This window comes from Phocoena phocoena, chromosome 17 (genome assembly GCF_963924675.1).
Source record: "Phocoena phocoena chromosome 17, mPhoPho1.1, whole genome shotgun sequence".
In the NCBI taxonomy this organism is placed as follows: Eukaryota; Metazoa; Chordata; class Mammalia; order Artiodactyla; family Phocoenidae; genus Phocoena; species Phocoena phocoena.
This window is the reverse complement of record NC_089235.1, coordinates 44649602-44676912: the sequence shown is the minus strand read 5'-3', so window position 1 is coordinate 44676912 and position 27311 is coordinate 44649602. Positions and strand designations below refer to the sequence as shown.

The 27311-nt window shown below is 38.9% G+C and overlaps 1 protein-coding gene across 2 annotated transcripts in view; it reads right to left on the bottom strand.

Moving 5' to 3' along the window:
- VPS13B (vacuolar protein sorting 13 homolog B) overlaps positions 1 to 27311 on the bottom strand; it is an 818081-nt gene that overhangs the window by 71524 nt on the left and 719246 nt on the right. For both annotated transcript variants that reach the window (XM_065895774.1, XM_065895773.1), the window contains exons 40-42: positions 24673 to 24854; positions 23222 to 23571; positions 17824 to 17985 (exon numbers count right to left, since the gene is read on the bottom strand). In XM_065895774.1, the coding sequence (XP_065751846.1) occupies positions 17824 to 17985; positions 23222 to 23571; positions 24673 to 24854 (694 nt within the window). The remainder of the gene's footprint in view (positions 1 to 17823; positions 17986 to 23221; positions 23572 to 24672; positions 24855 to 27311) is intronic.

Here is a 27311-nt window from a genome sequence, read left to right as displayed (position 1 = left end):
CACTAATAACTGCCTTAAGTCCAAAACTGTGTGATAATCTTTGAGGCTGTTCATCCTTAATGCTACCATAAGGGGTTGAAAAGTAAAAATTCAGAGAAATTTGATATGTATGCTTATGAGTGTGTACAGAAGAGGATAGTCTGTGTATAAAATATGAAATAATTCACATTTCCTTTTTAAATAATTAGATAAAATAAATACAAACATTAACTGCTTAATTGAGTGGCACTAACAGCCAGGAGATTTGGGTGCTGTGTAGACACTCTCTCTTGACAGAATGATAGTCATGCTCTTGGTTAGACCCAAGTCTTCAGTGGAAGAGATAAGGGTATGTTGGATGGAACTAATAAAGGATACTGTAGGTAAGCTGAGAAATGGAAGCCAATAAGATAAGAAACCGGAGATACCGTTTGATATTCAGACCTGGATAAATGTTCTGAGTTTGTGAGCCAAATTGTCAGCTTTTGTTTGTTTGAAAATCAATTTTGACTAAATACAAATATAAACCATAGAGAAACCTAACCAAAGTTTGAATAAAAATTTTCTTTTAAATTGTTCTTTTAAAATGTTCATCCATCATTTAGCAAAATTTAGTTTAATGTAAAATAGAAGACATTGCCAACATGTGTCCTAAGAGAAGATCAAGTAGTTCTATGCAATCTGTAATTTATTTTTAGTCATCATGGCCGTTTAGACAATTATAATTGTTATCCCTAATTTTTAATTAGAAAAAAAAGTCAACAGATGGATATAAAAGAAATCCAAAATTTTTACAGTTATTTATTTTCATTTAACTAAACTGCCTTGCCATACTAAGAAAACATTTTCATAAAGGTTAAATAAAGTATTTCATGGCAACCGCTGCTTCTTAGTGCCTGTATAACAAGAAACATGAGCCAGCCAAAGTTGTGCAAGTTGGTTTTCTTTCCCAGTAAGGGAATGTGGTATCTAAGACCTTGTCCTAACTCATTTTATCCCCAAGTGTAAGTCAAGCAAGTCAAATATGAACTAATGCCTGAAGGGAAGTCCCTGACTCCAAAAGTATGGATTATTTCACATTTATCTTAAAATCTGCTCTCAGAGTTCTTAAAATTCACTAACTTGGCAAGTCAGGAATTATCATGAGAAATGAAATAATTTCATAACTATGAAGTCATCCAACATTCCATGCATCTGACACTCATTGGGCTTGGCCATGTCTTGGGCATTATTCTGACCTTTAGATAATAAGCTCTTCAATATCCTGTTCAGCATGGAAAGAATTAAAAAGTGCCACAGTATAATAGGTATGCCATTGTCTTTAATAGAGTTAATGCTTTTGTTACACAGACTTGTGGTAACAGGTTATGATTAAACACAATCACATTCTGTACGCTGAAGTCTTTATAACATTCTTAATCAGTATTTCCCATTACTTAAAAATGGTAAAATACCATGCTTTAATGGTCCAGCTGCACTCCCTTTCTCCAAGCACTCTGTATTAAAATGCACATTTAAAATTAGTTCAGTCAAGGACCTTTATGTTTAGACATCAAGAATTCACATTTGCAGAGCACTAGCTTGTGAAAAGCCTTTGAGTGTCTTGTAAAAAGCTTAAGGAATCCTCAGTTACATTTTTCTCCAAAGCTATATTTCAATATCTAAAATTTATTGCCAGAGAAGGGACAGAGGGACCATTAGCAGCACCAGCAGTCATTCCTCCGGGTGCTTCACAGTTGAAATAATCCCCAGTTGTGCCCTTTCATGCAGGCTTGTAGAAAACTCCAGAAATAAGCCCTGGGACTGGATAAAGTACCCTATCACAATCCTATCTTTGCCATTTCTTTACGACTTTAAAAGTCTTAACTAGGTCATACTGCAAACCATTTTTACAAAGAAACTTTGAAACATACAGGAAAACTCAACCCCAAACTTCTGCCTCTCATTTAAATGGAGTAAATGTATTTCCCAACAGTAAATGAAGACATTCCAAGTATCTCTATCCACTAGATACTTAATGACCAAAACTGTTAGGGCCCCATTTACTGGTGACTTCAACAAGGCACAATAACCGTCCTCACAGAACGTTAAGTGTCCTGGAATCTCTCAGGAAACTGAAAATATTTTAAGAGAGAAAGGTGAAGAGACCGAGTCTACAGTCTACTATTTTGCTGTTTCAGGGACTGCTTAGAACTAAAATAAAAATGCAGTTTATGGTGACTGGATAGTAGGCCTCGGGTACTCAAATGGAGTCAGTGTTTACAGAATATTTTGGATTAAAATCCTTGCCAGATGGTCCCAAGAACTGTTTACCTCACTGTTGATTTTAGCTATCTTAATGTCAGGCACAATAAAAAGAAGCTTGTTACTGCCACTGGGGAGCAAAGGCATACAATCCTTCCTCCCTAAATGAAATTGCTAGTTGTGGACAGCTGTGCCCTACACAACAACAAGAGTGTTACTGTGGTTTCTGGGAGTCTATTTCCATGATTAGAGAAAGAGACAATATAAGGCAAATTTAAATTGAAATAATGTCTACTTTAAATCAATAATATTTGGTAATTGTACAAGGTACTTTTAGTTTATGATAAACAATAAAACTTCTTCAGAGTTAAACACAATTAGGAAGAGTTGCACATGCATGTGGACCTGAAATGTGGTCTCCTTTGAAGTACACTGCTTGTCCCCTCCTGTAGCATTTTCCTATTTTATAATAGTTTTCATCAGAGGCCACTGGGAGGCCAGAGGGGTAGAGGTGGGGGAGACCAGGAGCTACTCCTAATTATAAGTCCAACTGCATTGACAGCATACAAAAGCATACATTTTGAGATCAGAGGACCTCTTTTTGTGTGTCTATATAATACACATAAAAGCATCCAATATGATGCAAAGAATGCTGTTTACAATGTTCATATTGTGAAAATAAGCTTTTAAATCTATGTTCTTGAGAAATATCAGATGTTATGAGAAATCTCAACATTTATTTATTCAGTGAATACTTATCAAATGCCAGTTATGAGCAAGATACAGGATTAGATACTGTGGAAAATCACTTTTTTATTTTTGTATTTTTTTTAACATCTTTATTGGAGTATAATTGCTTTACAATGGTGTGTTAGTTGCTGCTGTATAACAAAGTGAATCAGCTATATGTATACATATATCCCCATATCCCCTTGCTCTTGCATCTCCCTCCTACCCTCCCTACCCACCCCTCTAGGTGGTCACAAAACACAGAGCTGATCTCCCTGTGCTATGCAGCTGCCGGGTTCTCAAGGCCATTCTCTACGTCTGTGTCTTTATTCCTGTCCTGCCCCTAGGTTCTTCAGAACCCTTTTTTTTTTTTTTTGGATTCCATATATATGTGTTAGCATACGGTATTTGTTTTTCTCTTTCTGACTTATTTCACTCTGCATGACAGACTCATCCACCTCACTACAAATAACTCAATTTCGTTTCTTTTTATGGCTGAGTAATATTCCATTGTATATATGTGCCACATCTTTATCCATTCATCCGTCGATGGACACATAGGTTGCTTCCATGTCCTGGCTATTGTAAATAGAGCTGCAGTGAACATTGTGGTACATGACTCTTTTTGAATTATGGTTTTCTCAGGGTATATGCCCAGTAGTGGGATTGCTGGGTCATATGGTAGTTCTATTTTCAGTTTTTTAGGGAACCTCCATACTGTTCTCCATAGTGGTTGTATCAATTTACATTCCCATCAACAGTGCAAGAGGGTTCCCTTTTCTCCATACCCTCTCCAGCATTTATTGTTTGTAGATTTTTTGATGACGGCCATTCTGACTGGTGTGAGGTAATACCTCATTGTAGTTTTGATTTGCATTTCTCTAATGGAAAATCACTTTTTTTAAAAAGACTCCTTTTTTTTTTTTTTACACTGCTTGGTTAGCAGAAAATTTTATTTTATTTTACAAAACTAGCATAATCCTGAGACAAAAAAAAGAACCAAAGATCCCCCGAACAGGCCAACAAACAAACAAACAAAACCTATAGACTAATGAATGAACACAAATGCAAAAATATTAAGTGGAATACTTCTAAATAAAATCTAGGAGTATGTTTAAAGAATAAATGCTGTGTTCAGGTATTTATTCCAGGAATGCTGATACAGTTCAATATAGAGTCTGTTAGTATATATTGCTCATTTCATCACACCTACAGGTCAAAGGCAGCAAAAGTGATCACTTCATAGTTCAAATAGAATCAACTTTTGCTCATGTTGAAAACACAGCCATAGCCTCGTACACGTTTAATGTGGAGACAGAAACTCCACAGTACACAAGGCCCTCTCCTCTCTCTGCAGGCTCATCCTGCCCCGACCCCGCCCCTCCCTGGAGTGAAAAGCCTCCTACTTTTTTCCCCTCTTTTTACTTTCGGCAAATACCCACTACCACTCATCCTCACTCCAAAAGGAGGCTTTTGTGGTAAGCTAAAAATGGCCACAAATTCTCTTAGCAACTTGCATCAAGAGGTTAAAATCTTGTTCCTTATCCTTTGGATCTGGCCTCACCTTGTGATGTGCTCTGCCTAGTAGAATGTGGCAGCAGATACTGTGAGAGTTCTGAGCTTAGGCTCAACAGGCTTTGCAGTCTTTGCTCTCGTTCTCCCAGCTAGGCTAGCCTGCTGGAAGGATCACATGGAAGAGAACCCTGGCCAGTGGTCTGCCAAGTACCAAATATGTAGGTGGGGCAGTCTTGGACCACCCAGCCCCAGCTGGCCTACCATGTGACTGCAGCCTCATGAGTGAGCCCAGCTGAGATCAGCAGAAGAACCTCTTAACTAAGTGCACCTAGATTTCTGACCAACACACTCATGAGCTAATAAATTTTTTAAGGTCACTAAAGTTTTATGGTGGTTTGTTAAGCAGCAATAGATACTTGGTATAAACCTCATTCCATCCGGGGTCAATCCTTCTACTTGTGATCTGGATGCCTTCTTCTTCTCCCCTTCTGGGACCTGATGCTGTTAATCATTCTTCCTCTCTTCTGCATCACCAACCTATCTGCTATTTACTTCTGCTCATATATGAACGTGCCTAAGGTACTTTAATTTAAAATCCTAGCTTGACCCTGCAGCTTTCTCTAGCTAACACCCAATCAAGATTAAAAAAAAAATTCATGCTCATTCTCCCTGTTTCCTCACCTCCCATTCATTCTTCAACTCACTCAATCTGATTTCTATCCCTATCTTGCCAGTGAAAATGCTTTCCTTGAGCTATCAGTGACCTCCCAATTGCCCGATACAATGGTCTCCCCGGTTCTTGCTTCACTCAATCTCCTTATGGCATATGACACTGATAATTCTATCCTTCTAGATAGTCTCCTTGGCTCTTAGAACATGATTATGTCCCAGTTTTCCTGCCATGTCTTGGTTTTCTTTCTTCCTCTTATTCCTCTTCAATGGATCCCATTCCTCAGCCTAACCCCTAAATTCTATGGGGTTTAAATCCTTATGGCAGCTCAGCCCCAAGACAGCCCCAATGGTCCATGTCTCCTTTTATTTGTGTCTTTGTGTAGTCCCCTCCCACAATGAATAGGGCTGATCTGGACAACCACTAGGATATTACAGAAATGATAATTAATGATTTCTGAGCCTAGGTCATAAAAGACACTGTGGCTTTTGTCTTGTTCTATCTTGGATAACTTGATCTGGGGGAAGCCAGCTGCTATGTCTTGAGAGTACTCAAGCAACTCTTTGGAGAGATCCTTGTAGCAAGGAGCTGAGGTCTCCTGCCAAGAGCCATACGAGGGAGCCATTTTGGAAATGGATCCTCCAGCCCAGTCAAGCTTTTAGATGATTGCAGTTCTAGCTAATGTCTTGACTACAGCCTTATCAGAGACTCTGAGCTAGAACCACCCAGCTAAACCACTCCCAAAGTTCTTGGCTAATGAAACCGAGATAATAAATGTTTGCTGTTTTACTTACTCAAGTTGTGGAGTAATTTGTTAAACAGCAATATGTAACTAATACAGAGTGTGGTACCCGCAAGTGGGGTGCTACTGTAACAAAAGCCTAAAATGGGGTGGGGCGGGGCACTGGAGCAGGCCTGTGCCCAAAAACCAGAAAGACTTGAGAGTACTAGTGAATATCTAAGGTGCTTCAAAGATACTATTAATTGAAACTTGATGGCCTTAGAGGAGGCTGCCAGTGAGGAAGTGAGGAAAATGTTACTGGAAACTGGAGGAAAGGGGTTTCTTGTTATGCAGTGGCAGAGAGTTCAGCAACACCATAACCTGCAGTAACATGGAAAGCAGAAAATGTGCCTAATAAACCATGTGATCTAGCTAAGGAGATTTCCAGGCAGTGTTGAAGTGCCTCCTGGCTCTTATCTGCTGCTTATATCAAAGTCCAAGAGAAACCATACACGCATGAGGAAGAACTGTTAGATAAACAGGAGCCAGGACTTGCTAGTTTTGAAAATTTCTAGCCTTCCAGATGGAAATGATGTTAAAAATCAAGAAAGAGCTTCCAGGCAAAGATCAAATCCAGGACACAGCCAGGAAAGCTGGGTCTAGGGAATGAAGCTAAGGATGTGGTTGTAAAATCCTCTGTTAAGATCTCAGAAAGATCTAAATTGGTGTCTCAGTGAACTATTCAAACAATAGGGCTTCTGAAACACTTAAGGGTGATGTCCCCCAGCAGTGTGGGCAGAATCCCAAAGCAGAGAAGGAACTGTCTTGAGGAGATGTGGGTGTGATTTTGTCCACAGTGCTGAACCAAAGCACTGTAAGATTAACAAGAGACCTACACTGTTCTTTAAAGAATTATACTGGCAGAAACACTGCCAACTTAGACTGAAAGAGACTAAGACAGTATAAAATGTAAAGGGGCCTTTAAACTTTCGTAATTCACAGCTGAGAAAACTATGAAGAGCAAAGGATATTTTTCTCATGGAAAAGGATGGATGACATAGAGGTTTGAGCCAAAAGTCCAAAGCCAGGAGCCATGGAAAATTATTCCCAAGCAGCAGTAGGAATGATTACTGATTAAGAAACTTCCAACATTTACCTGTTTGGATTTCAGAATTTCTATGGATCAGTAACTCCCATGTGTCTCCCATTTTCTCCTCCTATGAATGGGAGTATCTATAATAGTTATCCTACGCCTGTACCACCACTGTACATTTTTCTACAGCAAGAGCTAACTCATAACATCCTCTGATCTTAGCACTCTTGCCCTGGGCATTCGTGTCTATTCCCACTGCTACCTAGGCACTGATGAGAGGCCAAATCTTTACCTCTAGCCCAGACTATTCTTCTGAGCTCCAGACCATTACATTCAATTTGCCTATTCAACATGGCCACTTGGAGGTCTGGTTAGAAATGAGAAAGGAAAGGAAAGGCACCTTTGGATACACAGAGCTGAGTTCTTTAGTAGGCACCTTATAAATGTAATTTCATGGAATATTCACAGTAACTTCTTAATTTTGCAAAAGAGGAAGCTGAAGCTCCAAGGAATTACGACACTGTCCAATTTTACACAGCTAAAAAACCTTAGGAGGGAAATCCAGGTGTTTACAGCTTCAAATCTGTGCTGTTTCTAATATATCACCCTTCCTGCCTCCAAAGTAACCTAAAACTCAAATGTGTCCAAAATGGACTTTAGGGACCCTGTGCTGTGCTCTCACATCTGCCCCATTCTCTGTATGGAAAACACTGTCCTCCTACTCAGTTCCCTGTTGTGGCCAAGTACAACACCACCAACCTGTCCCCTAAGTCTGAAACCTTGGAGTCGATCCAGGCCCTTCTCTTCCATGGTCAATTACCAAATCCTGGTGATTATAACCTCCAAAATATCTTCCAAATGGATTTCTCCTTAATAAACCTTCTCAGCATGTTAAAGACTTTGTTCCACTGTCTATTAGCCTCCACTATATACAAAGAAAAGTCAGTAGTTATTTGAATTGTTGTTTCCCCTATAGTTTAACTCTGGCTGCTTCAAGGTTTTCTCTTTATCTTTGGTTTTTAGTAGTTTCATTATGATGTGCCTGGGTGTGAATTTCTTTGAAACATCTGTTTGGAGTTTTTCCTGGGCTTCTTGGGTCTGTAAATTTCTGTCTTTCACAAAGTTTGGGAAATTTTCTGAGATTATTTCTTTAATTTTTGGAGCCCCACTCTGTCTTTCTCCTCTCAGTCTCTCATTACAATTACTCATATATTAGATCTTTTGAAATTGTCCCACAGGTCCCTGCAGTTCTATTCATTTTGTTTGAATCTTTTTTTCCTCTCTTCTTCAGACTGATGATTTCTACTGATCCATCTTCAAGTTTACTGACTTTTTTCTTGTGTCATGTTGTATTTTTATTGCTGAGTAAAAAATCACTACAAATTTGGCAGCTTAAAACAACTCACATTTATTATCTCACAGTGTCTGTGGGTCAGGAGTCCAAGCAGAGCTTAGCTGGGTTATCTACTTACGGTCTCACAAGATTGCAGCTGAGGTGTCAGCTGGGCTGCATTCTTATTTAGAGGTTTGACTTGGGAAGAATCTGCTTCCAAGCTCACTCAGGTTGTTGGCAGAATTTATTTTCCGGTTGTCTATATGATGCGGGCTTTGACTTTTTAATGACCAGCACTGGCAGCCACCTGCAGATGCTGGTGGCTTCCCACAGCTCCCTGCCCCATGGTCCTCTTCATAGGCAGCTGCAACATGGTAATTTGCTTCTTCAAGGCCAGGAGGAATGTATGTATCTCTCTCTCTCTCCTCACAAAAGGGTCCAGTCTCTCTTTTAGTGCTTTTACCTGATTAAATTAGCCCACCTAGAATCACCTCTGTTTTGATTAACTAAAAGACAACTAACAGATATAGAGAAATAGTGGTTACCAGTGGGAGAAGAGAAGGGGGAAGGGGCAAGATAGGGGTAGGGATTAAGAAGTACAAACTACTATGTATAAAATAAATAAACAACAAGGATATATTGTACAGCACAGGGAATATAGTTAATATTTTATAATAACTTTAAATGGAGTATAATCTATAAAAAATTTGAATTACTATGTTGTATACCTGAAACTAATATTATATTGTAAATCAACTATACTTCAATTGAAAAAATGTTTAAAAAATCAACTAATTTAGAAATTAATTATACCTGTAAAATTCCTTTACTGTTGCCATAGTTGCTTTAAAGTACAATATATGCCTGATAATTCCAACCTCTGGGTCACATTGGTGTTGGAATCTGTTAATTATCTTTCCCTTGAAATTGAGTAACTTTTTTGGTTTTTTTGAGATTCTTGAGATCTGTCAAGTAATTTGGGGTCATATTGTGGACACTGTAAATGATGCTATGTTGTGGACACTCTGGATTCTCTTATAATTCCTCCAGAGTGTTAATATTTTTAACAGGTAATTAATTTGTTTAGAGTCAAACTAAAACTCTTACACCTGGGTGAGTGGCAGTGCAGATTAATTCAGTTCTTTAAGCCTTGGGTACAATCTGCTTTCAGTCTGCCCCATGCATGTGTGGTTCAGTAGTAAGCAGACAGGTGGGCCAAATTTCAACATATTATTTTCCCATTCTCTGGCTTTCCATTTTCCAAGATTTTCTCCTCACTGTCTAGCAGCCTTGGTTGCCTGAGCTCTTTCACCTGGTACCTTGGGCCAGAAAGACAGTGGGCCACCCCTGCACTGCTACAACTGTGGTTGCCCTCAGAGCAAAGCCAACAAAAAATGGGTAAATCGTTCTGTACAGGTTACTTGCTCGAAGATTCTATTCACCTCCAAAATCTGCCCGCCTTTGTTCGTCTCCAGAGGTAGTTGTTTTGTGTTTTGCTCACAATTTATAGCTGTTATTCACAGAAAGATCAGTCTGTTAGGCATTTTCACCAATCTCTGATTTCTACTCTGTCTTGGCTCAGTTACTATAATCTCTCTCATTCCTGGGCTATACAGTGGTGCCCATACAACCCTCTGCATGTATTCTCAGCCTCCTCTAGACTGTCTTCTCAACTACACGACAGCAATCTTTCCAAAATGCAACTGTGATCCTGTGAGGACTCTACTTAAAATCCTTCAGTAGCCAAGAGCTACCCATCACATTTAGTTGTATCTCCTCAAAATGGACAGCCAGGCTCTTCAGAACAGAACTCCTCCAAACAGTGGTGTGCTGGAGCTGGCTCATACTTGTTTGTGAAAAAGTATTGCTGAACACTCAGGAATCTTGTGAGCTGGTTGTTAAATCATTGGTAGCTTGAAATCAGCGATGGTAGGAGTACTTTCACCATGATAATCGGCCAACCCTGTAAATCAGGGTATTCCCATCACCACCAAAGAGCCAGTTTCCTAGCACACATCTCTTCAGCATGGCATGCAAATTTATGCCTGAGTTTATTCTGAACAAAACCTGAATGCCCTTGAACATGGCATGCTGCCTGCCTGTCTGTCTCCCTGGTTCTGCCTCATGTGCACAGCATAAAAGGGCCCTCATGGCCTTCATCTACTTTACTGTCTCGCAATTCCACACATGTACTCTACACTGTAGCCAAATTAGTCAAGTCCTACCATGCCATGTTGTTTCATGCCTCTGTGGCTTTCACACATGTTGTTTCCTTTACCTGGAACCGCTTCCCCACTGCCTTTCCCTGACCTAACACTTATTTAAATATGAAAATTCAGTACAAACATGCCTTCCACTAGGAAGCCTTGGCAGATTCCCCTCCTCATGTTAGGAAACATTTTCTTTGAGTTCTCATTAAGACCATGTCCATATCCAGATGCAGTTGATTGTATTTCCTGGTCTCTTGCTCTTCTTCCCTATGTCTAGTGTTTTAATTCAGTTACCCATCATTTCTCCCTGTCTGGATGCCACAATATCCTCATAGATATAGATCATGTCTATAATAATTTGTTTACTTTTCTGACTCCCTCATCAGACAGTAAGTTTCTTAGAAAAATGTACATATTTAATTACACACAAGAGGTCACAAGAAATGATCATTTATTGATTAAAAATGAATGGGAGGGAAGGAGACCAAACAAGCAGCTAGAAAGAAATAATGGCAGAGAGGAGGACTTGTGAGTAGACTGAGGCAGGCCCTGGATGCCAGATAGTTTGGGTATATTTAATAGATGATGATGGAGGCTGTAAATATTTTTGGACAGGAAAGTATCAAAACGTTTAGGAAAATGAGTTGTAGTCTGCAAGGTAGATTGAAGTGGGGCAAAGATGTAACTAAGAGAATAACTGATAAAAACTATTGCAATAGTTCATAAGAGAAGCATTAAAAAGAACCATTCTTGATATATTGGGCTGGCCAGAAAGTTCGTTCGGGGTTTTCCATGGCATGCTACGAAAACCCGAACGAACTTTTTGGCCAACAATAGCATTTGAAATTCCTGTCTTTTAGTCTATATATAAATATTTTCAGGGTTTTTACTTAACTTCTCTCTGATTTAATAATCTATATCCTTTATTTTAAAAAGTTGAGAAGTATATAAAAATGTAATACATTGGAAAAATACCACCTTAAAAAAATACACCATTCAGAGGCAACCACTGGTAACATTTTGACATATCTTCCAGTATTTTGATATATTTTCCAGTATTTTTCTATGCATTTTTTCTTATATTGTTAAGATCATATTGTATGTGTAGAATTTTATGTTCTGCTTTTCTGACTGATATGATATGGTAGCACTTCACCTTCCTATGTAAAAATTTAAAGGTCCCATAAAAGTTCATCTCATAGATACGCCAGATTTTACGTACCTATTTCTTTAAAAGTGAACATTTTGAATTTTTGATGGTATAAGTCAAATTATAATAAACATTTTTGTGTATAAACCTTTGCTTTAATTTGGATTGTTTCCTGAGAGTAGATTACTAGTAGGAGATTTACTGGGTTAAAGGCTATGACCATTTTAATAGCGATAATGCTTTTTATCAAATTGCTTTCTAGAAAGGAAGTATCAATTCCATCTGCACTTTCAGTGTGTAAGAGTGCCTTTTCATTGCCCTTTCTAAGCAAACTCTGATATGCTGTGTGCCATATAATATAATAGCAGGGGCAAACACCTGACAAATTTATCGGTTTGAACAGTTTTGCCAACACAGGATATTTACCTGCGTCCCTAAGTCTACTTTTAAATTTTTTAACTTGTGACTGTGGCAACAAGAAATGCGCTCATTCTCTAGGTATATGTGTGTGCATGCACTATATAAATGGATATGGAAAGAGTGGTGACTGAGTGAGAAATGACAGTCTAGCCAATAAAATTGACAACTGGCTGGAATTTCCTTAACATAGGTAGATACTCAAAAAACCATCACTTTTCCTTTAGGCAGGAGGAAAAATGATCAGATCTCACTTTTAAATATTTTTACATCCAAAAATAGAGAACTGCGGAACTTCCTGTCTATATGGGCTGAAAACAAGAACAATACAAATATTTTACTGTTATGTGGTAAGCGCAGGTTGATTTTACAAGTGTTAGATTTAAACTATTACCTGTCATTTCATAATTTCTGAAAAATGCTACCAAGTTTTCAAGTGATGGGAATCCCATTTAGATCAGAACAAAGACAATTTTATATCAAACCTTTAGTCTCCTGAATTTTGTCCACCTGAGAGCAGGGGTTGGCAAATCAGGCATGGCTTCTGGGCCAAATGTGGTGCACCACCTATTTTTGTATAGCCTGTGAGCTAAGAGTGTTTTTTACATTTTCAGATGGTTGAAAAAGGTCAAAAGAAGCATACTAGTTTGTGATGTGTGAAAATTACGGAACTTCAAATTTCGTTGTCTATAAATAGAATTTTATTTAAAATTTTTAAAATTTATGTCACACTCATTTAAAATAAATTTTAAAATTTATTTTAAAATTTTATGGCACATAGTCAAACTCATTTGTTATCATTGCTTTTGTACAGAGTTGAATAGCTCTGAGAGAGGCTCTAAGGCCCTGAAAGCCTAAAATATTCACTGTCTGGCCCTACACAAAAAAGTTGGCCCATCTCTGCCTGAAGAAACTAACATCTGATTTACATTTTCTTCCCTAAATCTGATTACTTTGATGAGTATTTCCCAGATGCTCTGCTGCTCTTCCAAATTGATTCTTACCTTGTTGCATTTTGCATTTTTAAATATCTGCCATTTTCACAAGCTTATAAAACTTCCTACTATATCCATTTCGGAGCAATATTTTGTTATTTTCTATAGCTCTGTCTAGAGCTCATTTTCACCTTGACTGACTGATGGTTTTTTTTTTTTTTTTTTTTTTTAATGGTACGCGGGCCTCTCACTGTTGTGGCCTCTCCCGTTGCGGAGCACAGGCTCCGGAGGCGCAGGCTCAGCGGTCATGGCTCACGGGCGCAGCTGCTCCGCGGCATGTGGGATCTTCCCGGACCGGGGCACGAACCCGTGTCCCCTGTATCGGCAGGAGGACTCTAAACCACTGTGCCACCAGGGAAGCCCTTGACTGATGGTTTGATTACTAAAATTCAGTCACTCTTAGCAAGAATTCTAAAAAAAAAAAAAAAAAAAGTGTAATCTATAAATTGGGCATGTTTTTTTTTTTTTTTGCGGTACGCGGGCCTCTCCTGTTGCGGAGCACAGGCTCCAGAGGCGCAGGCCCAGCGGCCGTGGCTCACAGGCCCAGCCGCTCCGCGGCATGTGGAATCTTCCCGGACCGGGCACAAACCCGTGTCCCCTGCATTGGCAGGCAGGCAGACTCTCAACCACTGCGCCACCAGGGAAGCCCTAAATTGGGCATGCTTTGAGGGTAAAAGCAAATGTAATTCCTTACATACAAGATAGAGGCATTCCTTTTTCAAGCAGTTTAATTACCTAACAGTGCTCTCTCTTAACCAGAAAAGGAAGTTAACTTGAACAGCCTACACACAAGTCCTACTACGATGGAAGCGCCACTAAAGTCAGTTTGGCTAGATTAAACAAAGCTTCCGTTGACTCTGAGCTGCATATACTGCCCATATTCTGGGGAAAGATTCCATAAACTCACATATCCAGTCCTTAGATTGAACTTCATATAATGTGAAGCACTTCTCAGTAAAGGACTGGTTACTGTTCTCGTCCAACCTGATCTGAAGTCTACTGAATTGGAATAGTTAAGGACCCTTTGTGGTGGCATATGACTGTGCAGTTGAACATGTTCAATTATTCCCTAGGAAAAAGTTTTGTTCTTCCTTTGTTTGCTTCGGCAAGCAACTGTTGTGGGATATCCAGCATTTTAAGTGATTCTGCCTCAGAGCATGTGTTAGAAACTATAAGGAGAGTTTATAACATTTCAATTCTAAAAGGTTTTTCAGCTTTGGATTTCTGGAATTGGTTGTGTCTATATTTTTTTCCATCCTGTTGGGACTTACTGTTGATAGCAACCTCCTGTGTGGTTCTAAGACATGTTGACCTCTTTGAAACCTTTCCAGGTGTCATTGCCACTTTCTTCATCTCTGCAATATAAGCTACATTGTTTAGCAGAGTTAAGTTCTCTGAACTTTAGAAATCCTCCCTGAGACTATGAATTGACTAACACCCAAGGTAGCATAAACATGCAGACACAAATGTTCCTAAAACCAAGCTGCTGGGCAGTGCAGGATATGACTTGGAGTCTGGAAAAAGGAACAGTTTGCTCACTTGTGAGTCTATGACTACCTCCAGGTGCAGTCTGAAGCTAAGTGGTTAGCTTTTCTGATCCTCAGATGTAACCTCTCATTAGAACACAGCAGAATTTGCAATTGTGTGTGTATGGAATTCCATGAAGACCCTCTGGGCCCATTAAGACCTCTCTGGCTTCAGAGGGTCCTAAAACACACTTCTTTACGTAGCATAGGTAGCTGTAGTAAAGAGACACCTTTTACAAATACAATCTAAGTTTTAGTCTAAAGATTATAATGACTGTAGCTCATCTTAAAATTTGTATCCAGCGGATGCAGTTACAAATTAAAAAGAGGGAAAAAAAGTTTAATAGATACCTGTCTTATGTTTCCAGTTTGTCATTAAAAGGTTCTTACTGTTTTTGGTCCTTAAAGCTTTGCAAGGGTTCATACTTGTACCAAGAATCCCATATTAGTCTAGCTTTTTTTTTTTTTTTAATTTATTTATTTATTAGTTTTGGCTGTGTTGGATCTTTGTTTCTGTGCGAGGACTTTCTCTAGTTGTGGCGAGCGGGGGCCACTCTTCATCGCGGTGCGCGGGCCTCTCACTGTTGTGGCCTCAGGCTCCAGACGCGCAGGCTCAGCGGCCATGGCTCACGGGCCCAGCCGCTCCGCGGCATGTGGGATCTTCCCGGACCGGGGCACGAACCCGTGTCCCCTGCATTGACAGGTGGACTCTTAACCACTGCGCCACCAGGGAAGCCCTAGTCTAGCTTTAAATGTAGAGTATTATACCAGTGATTTCTCAGCCCTTCTCTTAAAACCTCACCATTTGGCTCTTCTAACAGACGAATCATGCTGCCAAAACCTAGGAGAGTTTGACAATGTTGTGGAAATAACACTATATTGAGAGTGAAAAGACATGGGATTCAGATCCATCTGTACCACCATCTTAGCTTAACATTTCTGTCTCCTTACCTATAAAATATGCGTAACAAAAAATACAAATCACACAGGGATATTATGAAAACAAGACTAGTAATAAATACAAAAAGACCCAAGTGCAGAAGAGTATAAATATGAAAGGTATAGTGTGGCAGTGGTTAGCCATTCTTTTTTCCTGTTTACGTCCTTCCCATCTAGAAACCGTACATCCATAACATGAAGACTACTGTTCCTCCACACCCCTGAGCCTTCTGTTCTTACGATCACCTTTCCCATCCTGGCTCCAGTCTCCAGGGAATCTTGAGGGTCACTGAGGGCCATGGTAGTCTATGCAGCTTAAAATGACTTTGAAGGGAGGTAAGCTTCCTCTGCTTTGCTTTTTATTGGCTAAGGCCTGCAGCGTGTGTGTATGAATGGGTGAAGTGGCTACAGGTACAGTATAAGATCACACATTACTGCACCTTCTCAGAGGTTTCTTTCCCATCACTACTAGTTCATTTCTGGGAATGCAATGATCATAGAAGCCTTTCGAAGCTCTAAAAGGCTGTACAACATGGATTGCCTCTGGGTGGTTGGAATTTAGGTGGTCTTTTTCATTTTCCTTTTTTGGTTTATATATCTGCTCTATGTTCTTACTTTTGCAATTAATAAGGAAAAAAATTACTTATTTTTGAAACGGACCAACCAACCAACCAATTGTCTTTTAATGATGTTACAAGGGGTAAACAACCAAACGACTTAAAAACTCGCTTACACAGACATTTCTCAAAAGGAGGATTAGAAAATAAGGGCATGGGCTTTCCTGGTGGCACAGTGGTTAAGAATCCACCTGCCAATGCAGGGGACACGGGTTCGAGCCCTGGTCTGGGAAGATCTCACATGCTGCGGAGCAACTAAGCCCGTGTGCCACAACTACTGAGGCCTGTGCTCTAGAGGCTGTGAGCCACAACTACTGAGCTCATGTGCTGCAACTACTGAAGCCCACGTGCCTAGAGCCTGTGCTCCACAACAAGAGAGGCCACAGCAGTGAGAAGCCCCTGCACTGCAATGAAGAGTAGTCCCCGCTCACCACAACTAGAGAAAGCCCACGCACAGCAAAGAAGACCCAATTCAGCCACAAATAAATAAATAAAATAAAATAAAATAAAAAGAAAAGAAAAGAAGGGAATGCCATTCATTCTAAAAATACAAGTGCAATATCATATCATATGAGACATTTTGTAAGAACGTATAGTAGAAAAGGAGATATGATGTCTTAATGTCCTGTTAGAATAACCAGAATTAAACAGACTTAAGAAGGACTGCACTATATCTACTTTTCCAAATTTTATACTAATAGTGTGGCAATATGATGAAAAAGCAAGTAAGAAATCAGAATCGAGCTACTGAAAAAAAGAAAATAGCTGAGGGTGTAACATATTCTAAAGCTGGTCTATAGACGAGATGGGAAAACTCTCTAATCTAATGACTTTCTTTTAATCATAAGCAGACAGTAGTTTCCTTATTACCCAGAGTTTTAGAAATACATTATTCTTGAGAGTACTTCCTAGGATTTCTTTTACTCATTTAAGACATCATCTTTGTATTTAATTCATCCTCAGTTATCCCTGCAGGGCACATCCCTCTAATTATTCCCATCTAAAGTGACAGGAAAATGGAATTATACTACTTGGAAAACAGACATCCTTTGGTATGTCTTTTCTCAGTGCTCCCTTGGGCATAGTCTGTCATTGTGCTCATTTTGTCACAGACGGTGAGCTGTCATTGGAGGGCAAGGACTAAGACTTCTCTGCCTTTGAATCCCCAGTGCCTAAGACATGACTGCCACGGACTATATACACAGTAAGAATCTGAATAAACAAATGAAAAATAATACCCACCACACAATGTTTATAGTATATCAAGCACTATTTTAGTGCCTTGTCCATTTTAACTTATTTAGTTCTCATGACCCTATGAAACAGGTACTATTATTATCCCCAATTTACACATGAGAAAACTGAAGTATGAAAGCAAAGCGAGGTAATTCAGAGCCAGGATCCAAGCTGACGTACTCTGGCTCTACAGTTCAACCTCATAATCACCACACCAGGCTCCCTCAAGAGCACCTACGCTGAACAAGAGAACGTCCACTCCAAGAGGAGCATGGGTACACTGTGCTCCCTCCTCTAAACATTTCTGGGTTTCTGTCAGATGTAGCCATACTGTGCGACCCCGTGGGAGACTTAAAAAGGGAAATAACTAGACACAGGCACACAAATGCAGAAGAAATGAATCCGCAACCTTAAAAATTGCTGTGTTTGTAAGGCTGTTTCTCAAATACCTGTGGGGATTTGTGAGAGCGCCAGCTGTACTGGTGACTATGGAGACTGGCCAGCAGAATATTTTCATCAGTATCCACCTGGCCAAACCGCAGTGTCTCCTGTGTGTCATTACAGATCACAAAATGGCTGAAGACCAACTCCTCTACCTCAGGGCATTTATTCTGAAAGAAAAAGAATACGAAAGCCAATGTGCATCAGATTAATTGCAAGATGTTTGGCAGCTGTCTGCCCAGTGGCGATTGTTACAACACAGAAATACTAAAAGATCTGTTGTCATTAGCTCTGGTATACAAAGTATTCTATACTTCCAGGATAAGCACAAAAAATACCTTAAAGAGATCTTAAATGTTCCAAGAATATGTTTTGATTTATATTCCTGAAAAATAAATCATACACACAGAAGAGTAAAAGAACAATGAGATCCTTCAAACTTTTAACATTTTTAAATGAATTAACATGCTACAAAGAATGCTGTACTGGGTAGCGCACGTTTTTGAGCAGAGTACCACAGGCTAGAATTACCATGTTCCTGGCCTTCTAAACTTGACAATCAAGACCAATTACCAAAGCCACAGTTTGTACCCTACAGAAAGTAAGGATCATTTAGGTAATACATCCCCAGTTCCCTTGAGGGGGAGGGTGGATGTGTGTGTAAATCTGCTCAGGGAGAGATGTAAATAAAACCATAACTTTCCCGCTATTGTTAAGAGGCTGAACACACAAAACAGATCAACTTCAGAGTCAGTATAAGGCAAGCTGCAGTTTTCAAGACAAAAAACGTTAGCTGAGAAACAGTTGTTGGTGTCTGTTTCAGCTAATAATCAATCAGCAAATGTCTTCCATTAATCTACTAAGGTTCAGCAAATTAGTAATACGTTCCTGTGTTGGTACCTCCTTCTCAACTTAATGGTATCTCCACTGGTTGCTGTTACATCGAAGCACTGGCAATGTGATAGAGCATTTCTGTGCTTACTCTTTTATCACTTTGGTTAGCTTATGGCTTAAAAAATAATAAACATACCTTTGGTAAATGAAAAGAATAGCTAAATAAATGGTTAACTTGAGAATGCAAGAAAAATATCTTAACTAGCCACTGAATCTGCAGACAATGGGAGGTAATATGTAACTGATGCTTCTCCAGTTGGCTTCTATTTCCTGGTTGTGGATCTAAATAATGTCACAATGCCACACTCTGTCATTTGCCATTTTACTGAGGGGAGGGAGAGTAAAAAGGGATATACCACTCATGAGCATAGAAATTTAAGTGACTACATGGCCTGAAGCTAAGGAGTCTATGGATGAACACACCTGGAATCCAGCCTGGACCAAGACCGGATCTAGAACCTCATGAGAACATTATCTTGGGAGGTACAATCCCTTCCTAATCATCCAGAAGGCCCCTAAAGTGGGCAGGCAGAGCTCTACAGCTGCAGTCGGTGAAGAGGCCCTGAAATACCTCATTCTTCTAGATACCCTTAAGGGTCTCCTAAAGCGTTCGCTCTATCACCCAAACCTCTCTATTCTCTTGGAGTTGAACCTTGCCTGACAACCACAGGAATCGTAAAAGGAGTCTCTGGCTAAGTGAGACTGAAGCAGTTATAACCAGTAATTATCTGCCGCCTACCATATTACTTTTTGCTGTGGCTTTTAATCATGAGCTATGATTTCAAAACTGGACGGCCCGTGGGTTTTAGGCGTCCTGCCTGATCTGGCCCCTGCTGCATCTTGAACCACTCTCCGTTCGCCTGCTAGACCCCAGCTCCACCAGCCCTTTTCAGCCGCTCCAACGCCGCACTGGCCTCCTTTCAATTCATCCAACGCATCAAACTCCTTCCTGCCTCAGTGCCTTTCTTCTGCTTGGACCTCTTTTCCTCCTTGCTTGACTAATTTCTTCCAACTCAGCTTTCAGGTTCCTGTTTTCAGGTCATGCCCTCGGAGTAAAGTAGCCTCCTGAGATCCTCCCGGATCACCTTAGGTCCCTCTATTTTATGCTCACACAACACTATGTATTTTGCCCTAAAAGCACTGATCCCTATTGGGACTGAGTAATTATTTGCATGATTATGGGTCATTGTTGTCTCCATCATTAGACTCTACGCTGCATAAGGGCAGGAACCAGGTCTTTGTTAGTTACAACTTTTGCTCCTGTAGTCAGCATAATGCCTGACACATAAGTACTCAATAAACACTTATGAAACAAACATGAGTAAATTTAACTTTTAAAATTACAAGTGTAATATATGTTCCCAGTATAAAAATCAGAAAATACAGAAAGTACTGATTTTTAAAAACAAAGTCTCTAATTTTATACTCAGGGATAACTGCTGTGAACATTTTGAAGAATTTTTTTTCCAGCAATTTTTCACTTCTGAGTGTCCTGCCTGTTCCTATTCTAGTCTATCCTATCTAATCCTATCTTATATATCTTATATATTTAAAGGTTTGTAAAACGTTAATTAAACTGGAGTCACAGTGTACAATTAGTTTTGATGAGATTTTTCCATTTAGTGTTATATAATCAACATAAACTGCTCTCCTTGTAAACATTTTTCTCTCTGTTAGGTCCAACAGTACAAACATGAAGAAAGGGATATGATTCCAACTCCCACTTAGATAGACATCCTGAGACTGAAATTCAATTTTCATAATGAATTGGGATCAATCTGCTGGTTACACAGAGGTTAAGTTACCAGATGGGGCTTGAGTAGAAAAAAATCATGTTACTTTCCTCATCTCTAAAAACTGACCTTTAATAAATGATGAGGGTTTTAGGAAAAAATGTAAATGAAAGAACACAAGGGGCTTGTTTACATTTTTCTAAAGAATACTCAAAGTCCTCAGGGAACTGTTTCTCTACTGCTCCTTCATCTGTGGAGTTCATTATAACTGTAATAAGTTTAAGCGTTTCTTGGAATGTTTAAATTCTAGTATATTATAAAAAAATGTGTACATATTGTATATGACATCATATAAAAGCGCAACCTCAGAATGCTTTCGTAATTAAGAGATGGCTTATTTACATTTAAGATTTGTGCTGGAGTGTTATACGGGCAATTAAAGAGAGATATCATTATGGTGTAAGATAAGATACATGAGCACAGCCTTGATTTTTAAATAAAAATCTCCTTTAAATCCTATTTGGTCCAAATGTGGGAATGTGACATGGAAATATAAAGCAAACTGCAAGTGGCATTTTGGGTCCTTAATCTGGTTTCACAAAACATTAATCATTTACAAAAGAGAAAAAAAAAAACTACAGCCAGAGAAATCAGACACTGATGAAGGCTTCTGTTAATCTTGAACTTGTGACCTAAAGGTGAAAGGCCAAATTGTTTCATGCTTCAACTGTCTGGTCCATCCACACTGGATACAAATGACTTGTCTCGGATACGAACCCGATAAAAAGTATGTGGAAAACTCTAATTGCTTATCCAGCTTGTTAAGTTCACGTTTTTCATTGGCAATAATTATACTGTATATGAGCATTATATACATAATAAAATCCAAGCTTGGGTAACTAAGCTTCCCCTCTAAAGGGGATAAACCACATTCAGAACATCTTAGAAACAATGAACTTAATAACCCCTCTATAAGCCCATTTCAATGTCAAATGTCCTGTAATTTCAAAGTAGTGCATTTTTGTATTTACTTTAGAATACACAGGGTTAGAGATGCCTACCACATTAAAACTTGGTGGCAAGTACGCTTGACATGGGAGGAAACAAGAAAATTATAGCAACAATTACAGAAGTATATCCTCTTGTGGCTCATGTTAACATTGCCAAATCCCTGTATAAATCAGAACCAACTATTCACAGAATGTACCTGTCAGCGATATGCTACGTGACATATGGCTCTACTTAATCAAATATACAATTCCATTTTTAAAAAAACTCAGAATATTCCTTCAAGGCACTGTGTTAGCCAGTCAGTCATTCACACTCTGATGTGGTTTAAAACATTTAAATATTTATGCACCGTATTTTATTTATATGTATAGCTGTGTCTAAGAGAATATTTTTACCCTGGGAGGAAACTGATATTTCTGAGGGCCATTCTGCAGTAGTTGCTACACATGAGTCCTCTTACAATGGTCCTGATACCAAGACAAAAATATCCTGGGATTAAATGCTCTATCAATGACTCTTTTATATTTTCTAGGTTTGTTTTTTATTAAATGCATTGTTCAAAATATGACAAAAAACAGAAATTGGAGCCACGGAGGTTTTTTTCACATCGCTATTCGAACCAGCTGCAAAGATTTAGATCACACTAGCTCTTATTTTACGCATGTCCTCTGCAGCAAGAAAACCATGGAATGCCCTTAAAAAAGAATTTTAAAATATGAAACAGATGTGTTATCTTCTTTCCCTTTGCTATTGTAGTGCCATGTTAGGTAATTAATTCCTTAGTCTTGTATAGGTCTTCATGCATATAAAGAAAAGAGTTCATTCCCATAAAAATTCTAGAACTCAAGCCCCTCCCCCCCACCACTGCCCCATCCCCACATGAGGTCAGGGTGGAGTGAGGGACCATTTCTCTTGGGGAGTTAGTCTGCACAAATACCTGTAACATACAAAATGTGGGGAAATGTCTCAGCTTAAATAACACAAGCTTTATTGAAATGCAATATCATACTGAAAATCAGTAAGGGAAGCAGAGGTGATTTGTTATTAAATCACTGAGCATATTATCAATATTATCCAAATATTCTGTGAAATTAGTTTCACGCTAGTGGACGTGGGCAGGTTCCCCATTTTAAATATGTCATTCAAAACAGACGTATATTCTAACTCTTTTTCGATATGGATAATTTCTGACAAAAGGTAAAAGTAAAAAATTATTATCAAGAGTCTTTAGCTGGTTACAAAATCTATTATCGAGTGCTTTTTTAGTGAATCAAAATGGCAGAATGATAATGGGGGAAAGACTAAAATTAAATTATACTGTGTTCACGTAATTTCCTCTCACTGCCTTTTCTCTTTGAAAAGATGAACTGCTTATATCAGGAAGGCTCACACAGGTTCTTCATTTCTGCAATGGCTGCTTCGACAATGTGATACATACCAAGTTGAGCTTTGGCAAACTAAAGCCATAATACTTGGAAAAAATTTCTGGGAATGTGTTACTTTCCACACAGATGTGGTACATTAGTCACAAAAATGTGGGCATCATCTCTGATGCATGTGTAGAGAACCCATGTTCTCCAAAGGTTTTAAAAATAACATGCATCACTTTGCCAAAACAGAGGAGGCCCCAAATATTATGGTGCCCATCAAATTCTTCATTCTCTCACATTTTTGTTTGTGCTTAATTTATTATTAGAAGTGATAACATAAAGTGCCTAGTAAAAGATCACACACAGACAAACTGTAAACTGTTCTAGAATATACATACCTGTTGCCAAGCTTGTATTGCAGTGTTTAGAGAATGAACTACATGTTGCCCAAAGTTTACAAATATTGAGTCAACGTTGATAGAGCAATCAATCAGCTTTTCTACTGCATTGCTGGAAACTGCAATCTGTCCAAAGATGCTGAAGGGTTTCACCATGCTTTGCATTGTAACATTTCTGCACTCCAGAAGTTTACAGTCTGCTTGAGCTGAGAACTGCATCTCCTGACAGACAGAACTATTGTTCCACTGTCGAAGATACATGTGTGGTTCTTTGAAGGAAATAATCATGTATTCTAGTTCAGATGGCACATTTTTATCAGAAATAAATGGCTGTAGGTATTGTGGTGGAGCTGTTGAGAAAACAAACAAGAAAAACAGCAGTTGAGATGAGCCAACACTTTATGGAAATAAAGAGATGACATTTAAATTATTCCTTTCTTGGTCACTGAATGCAATATTTGCCGGTTAATACATTCAAACATTCTCTTGAAGATAATATAACATTTGAATTACCATTTGATATTTGCAAACAAAACTGTTTTGTTCAATCAGCAGGTCTCTTTACAAAGATTACCTGCAAAGATAAAAATTTGATCACAAAAGGCAACAAATAAAACGAAGAGGAGGTAAATATTTAAGAAGCATTTCATAGAAGTGCTCTGTATCTACCACCAAATCTCAAAACCAAAAACATGACCCAAACAGAGTTAGAAAATACAGGTTAAACTCCATTTTTGCTGAAAAGGCAAGATGCTTAACAGCAGCTGTGTTTAGTTTTAATCTGATTTTTTTCATTTTTCCATTACATGTAGGTTGAAAACCTAATACCAGAATCAAAATGTATTAAGTAGAAAAGGTTTGGTACAGACTTTTAGGAATAATTATTCATGAACATGAGCAAACTTATAAAAGGCCACTTTTGGTGTGGAAAAACTTATTCTTCTACCTTATAAACCTTATAAACTTGTAAAAATGCTAGTCTTTTAAATTATTGGAGAATTTGCCCATTTTTTGTAGAAGGTTTTTGTACTTTCAAGATAAGGTAATATCAAGTACTTTTGGAAACTATATGCCATTCATGTAATGGCTCATAAGATAGGAAAAAAACAGATGTATTTCTTTCAAAAAGATCATAATTGGAGTAACAGTAAAACCTGCAATTTTTGTAACTTCCTTGAAAATTCTCATTAGGAAGTGTGCAAAATCATGGCAATTCAATATAACTGGTACCCTATATAACAGGTCCATAAGATGGTTCAAATGTAAGGGGGACACCTATCATACAAAATCAACTTCAGAATAACTTTGCTGGTGCTTACTGTTAGAGAGATGAATGCTGCTTCTAAAAGTTTCCTCCACCTTGTGAGTGGTGGTCAGTAGGGAAGGAGTTTTGTGCAGGGATAAAACAATAAGTATTAAGTGAATGTTATTCTGATGCTAAAATAGAGTACCTGTGCCTAGTTGATCAAGGTGATGACAAAAATGGAACTCCAGGTGAGCAAACTGGAAGGAAACGCCAAGAGATGGGACAAACCATGGCGTAAAACAGGAGTCAACTCTGGTACAGGCAGCCAGGGCTGTTGGAGTTACAAGTTGGTCACAAGGGCTTTGAGAACCAGATTCACTTGCAGAGCTGTGGGAGATAATTAATAAAATAAGTTCAATAACCTAAATTTCCCAACATCATATAAATGAAATGTCTTTCTATAGGGGTTTTTAAAGCTAGCTCCCATAATCCATAGTCAATGTTCTCATCAAATCTTCCATATTTGCTCACATAAACAAGTCGTTTAAAAAAATTAAGTTCTGAGGCTTCCCTGGTGGTGCAGTGGTTAAGAATCTGCCTGCCAATGCAGGCGACACGGGTTCGAGCCCTGGTCCGGGAAGATCCCACATGCGGCAGAGCAAGTAAGCCCGTGAGCCACAACTACTGAGCCTGCACTCTAGAGCCCACGAGCCACAATTACTGAAGCCCATGTGCCTACAGCCTGTGCTCCGCAACAAGAGAAGCCACCGCAATGAGAAGCCCGTGCACCACAACAAAGAGTAGCCCCCACTCGCCGCAACTAGAGAAAGCCCGTGCACAGCAATGAAGACCTAATGCAGCCAAAAATAAATTAAATAAATTAATTAAAAAAATTAAGTTCTTGCTGATTATTCTCTATGAGTTATTAGCAGAAAAAATTTGAAGGATTCCTGAAACCCCAGGCCATGTTGACCTCCAACCCAATTTTCTTCCATCCACATTTCACTTAAACTAATATGAGAACAAGTTGTCCGTAAGTTAAGACTAACACAATTCAGAGTATGACTCTGCTGTTCAAAAAACCCAATATTTTCAGTGTCACCATAAATCTTACTTTTGTTTTACTTCTCCAGGTCATCCACATCCATATTCCCATATGAGTTAGCCAATGCTCTTTATTGACTACCTACTGCATACTGTATTAGGTGCCATAAAAGTTATGACCATGTCCAGAAGAACCAAGGCTCCATGGACAATTACACCACATGTGTCCTCTCTTTACTTGTCCATCCTCCCAACACCATTTTATACCAGTAAAGGTCAATTAAAATAAATAGTGAAGGCATCTGTAGGAGGGAAGAAATTTGTACATAGCAGCTGCTGGTGTGCATGGGAAACATGCAGCCTAGCTGCCTCCCCTCAATGCTAGTAGAAGCATGAGACCTGGGGATTGGGAGGGGCCAAGGTGCATTCTGCTAATTGTGGATCACTAAATAGATGCTGCCCTATTCCCCCTTACCGTCTTCCACCCTCTTCTTTCCAAATCTGAAATTTGCTCTACAGCTATGGTAGCCTGGCTCCCAAATCCATGAGGAGCCCAGAGAAGACACAATGGTTTATAGTATCCTAGGGAGAACTATGACAAGAAAAACTAAAGAAATAAATCCTTGGTTTTCAAAGAATTCCCAGTCTAACTGGTGATATAAAATATGTAGATGTTTACAAATGTTATAAAACAGAACAACCAACAAGGAGTAGGCAAGTTGGAAGTGCTGCCAGAGTGGAAATACAAGAGGAAGTCAGAATGGCACAGGGTGAATCATGTGGGATTTGCAGAGTGTGAATCTTCAGCTGAGCTTTGAAAGAGGTTGTGAAAAGGCTGGTGAAAATGAAAGCTAGGTTTACTGAATATTTAACTTCAAGGTGTTTATAGTTATGTGATGGTATTTACCGCAATGTTAGAAAAACTCCACTGCATGCAAAGAAAACACAACTCTGGGGCACTATGTTTCTGATGAAACGTTATGCATGAAAATGCAGCTAGGCGTATTTTTAAAACTTCTATAAATGGGTATACTAATCCAAATAGCTTTCTAGGAATTTATCTGTGGAGTTACAAATAAAGATCTCAGTTAAAATAAATGACAAGGTCCTACTGTATAGCATAGGGAGCTATATTCAATATCTTGTAATAACCTATACCGGAAAAGAATATGAAAACATGTGTGTATGTATATATATGTGTGTGTGTGTGTGTGTATATATATATATATATATATATATATATATATATACATTTTATAACTGACTCACTTTGCTATACATCAGAAACTAACACAACATGGTAAATCAACTATACTTCAATTAAAAAAATTAAAGTTAAAAAAAGATCTCATTGGCAAGGTAAAATTAAAACATATTTATTCAGAAAGACCAAACTGTATTAGCTGTACGTGTGTTTTAGAAAGAAGATACTTTTTTTTTTTTTTTTTTTTTTTTTGCGGTACACGGGTCTCTCACTGTTGTGGCCTCTCCCGTTGCAGAGCACAGGCTCCGGATGTGCAGGCTCAGTGGCCATGGCTCATGGGCCCAGCAGCTCCACGGCATGTGGGATCTTCCCGGACCGGGGCACGAACCCGCGTCCCCTGCATTGGCAGGTGGACTCTCAACCACTGAGCCACCAGGGAAGCCCTGTACGTGTGTTTTACACATATGAAATCTCTCCCTTATAATACTTTAAGAAGTTGTTAAAAATAGGGTATAGCGTTAGTCAAAATATTAAAAATCCAGGTGAGAGTACTTTGAGATCAGTTTTAAAACAGTAAGTACAAAATTTGAGGTGTT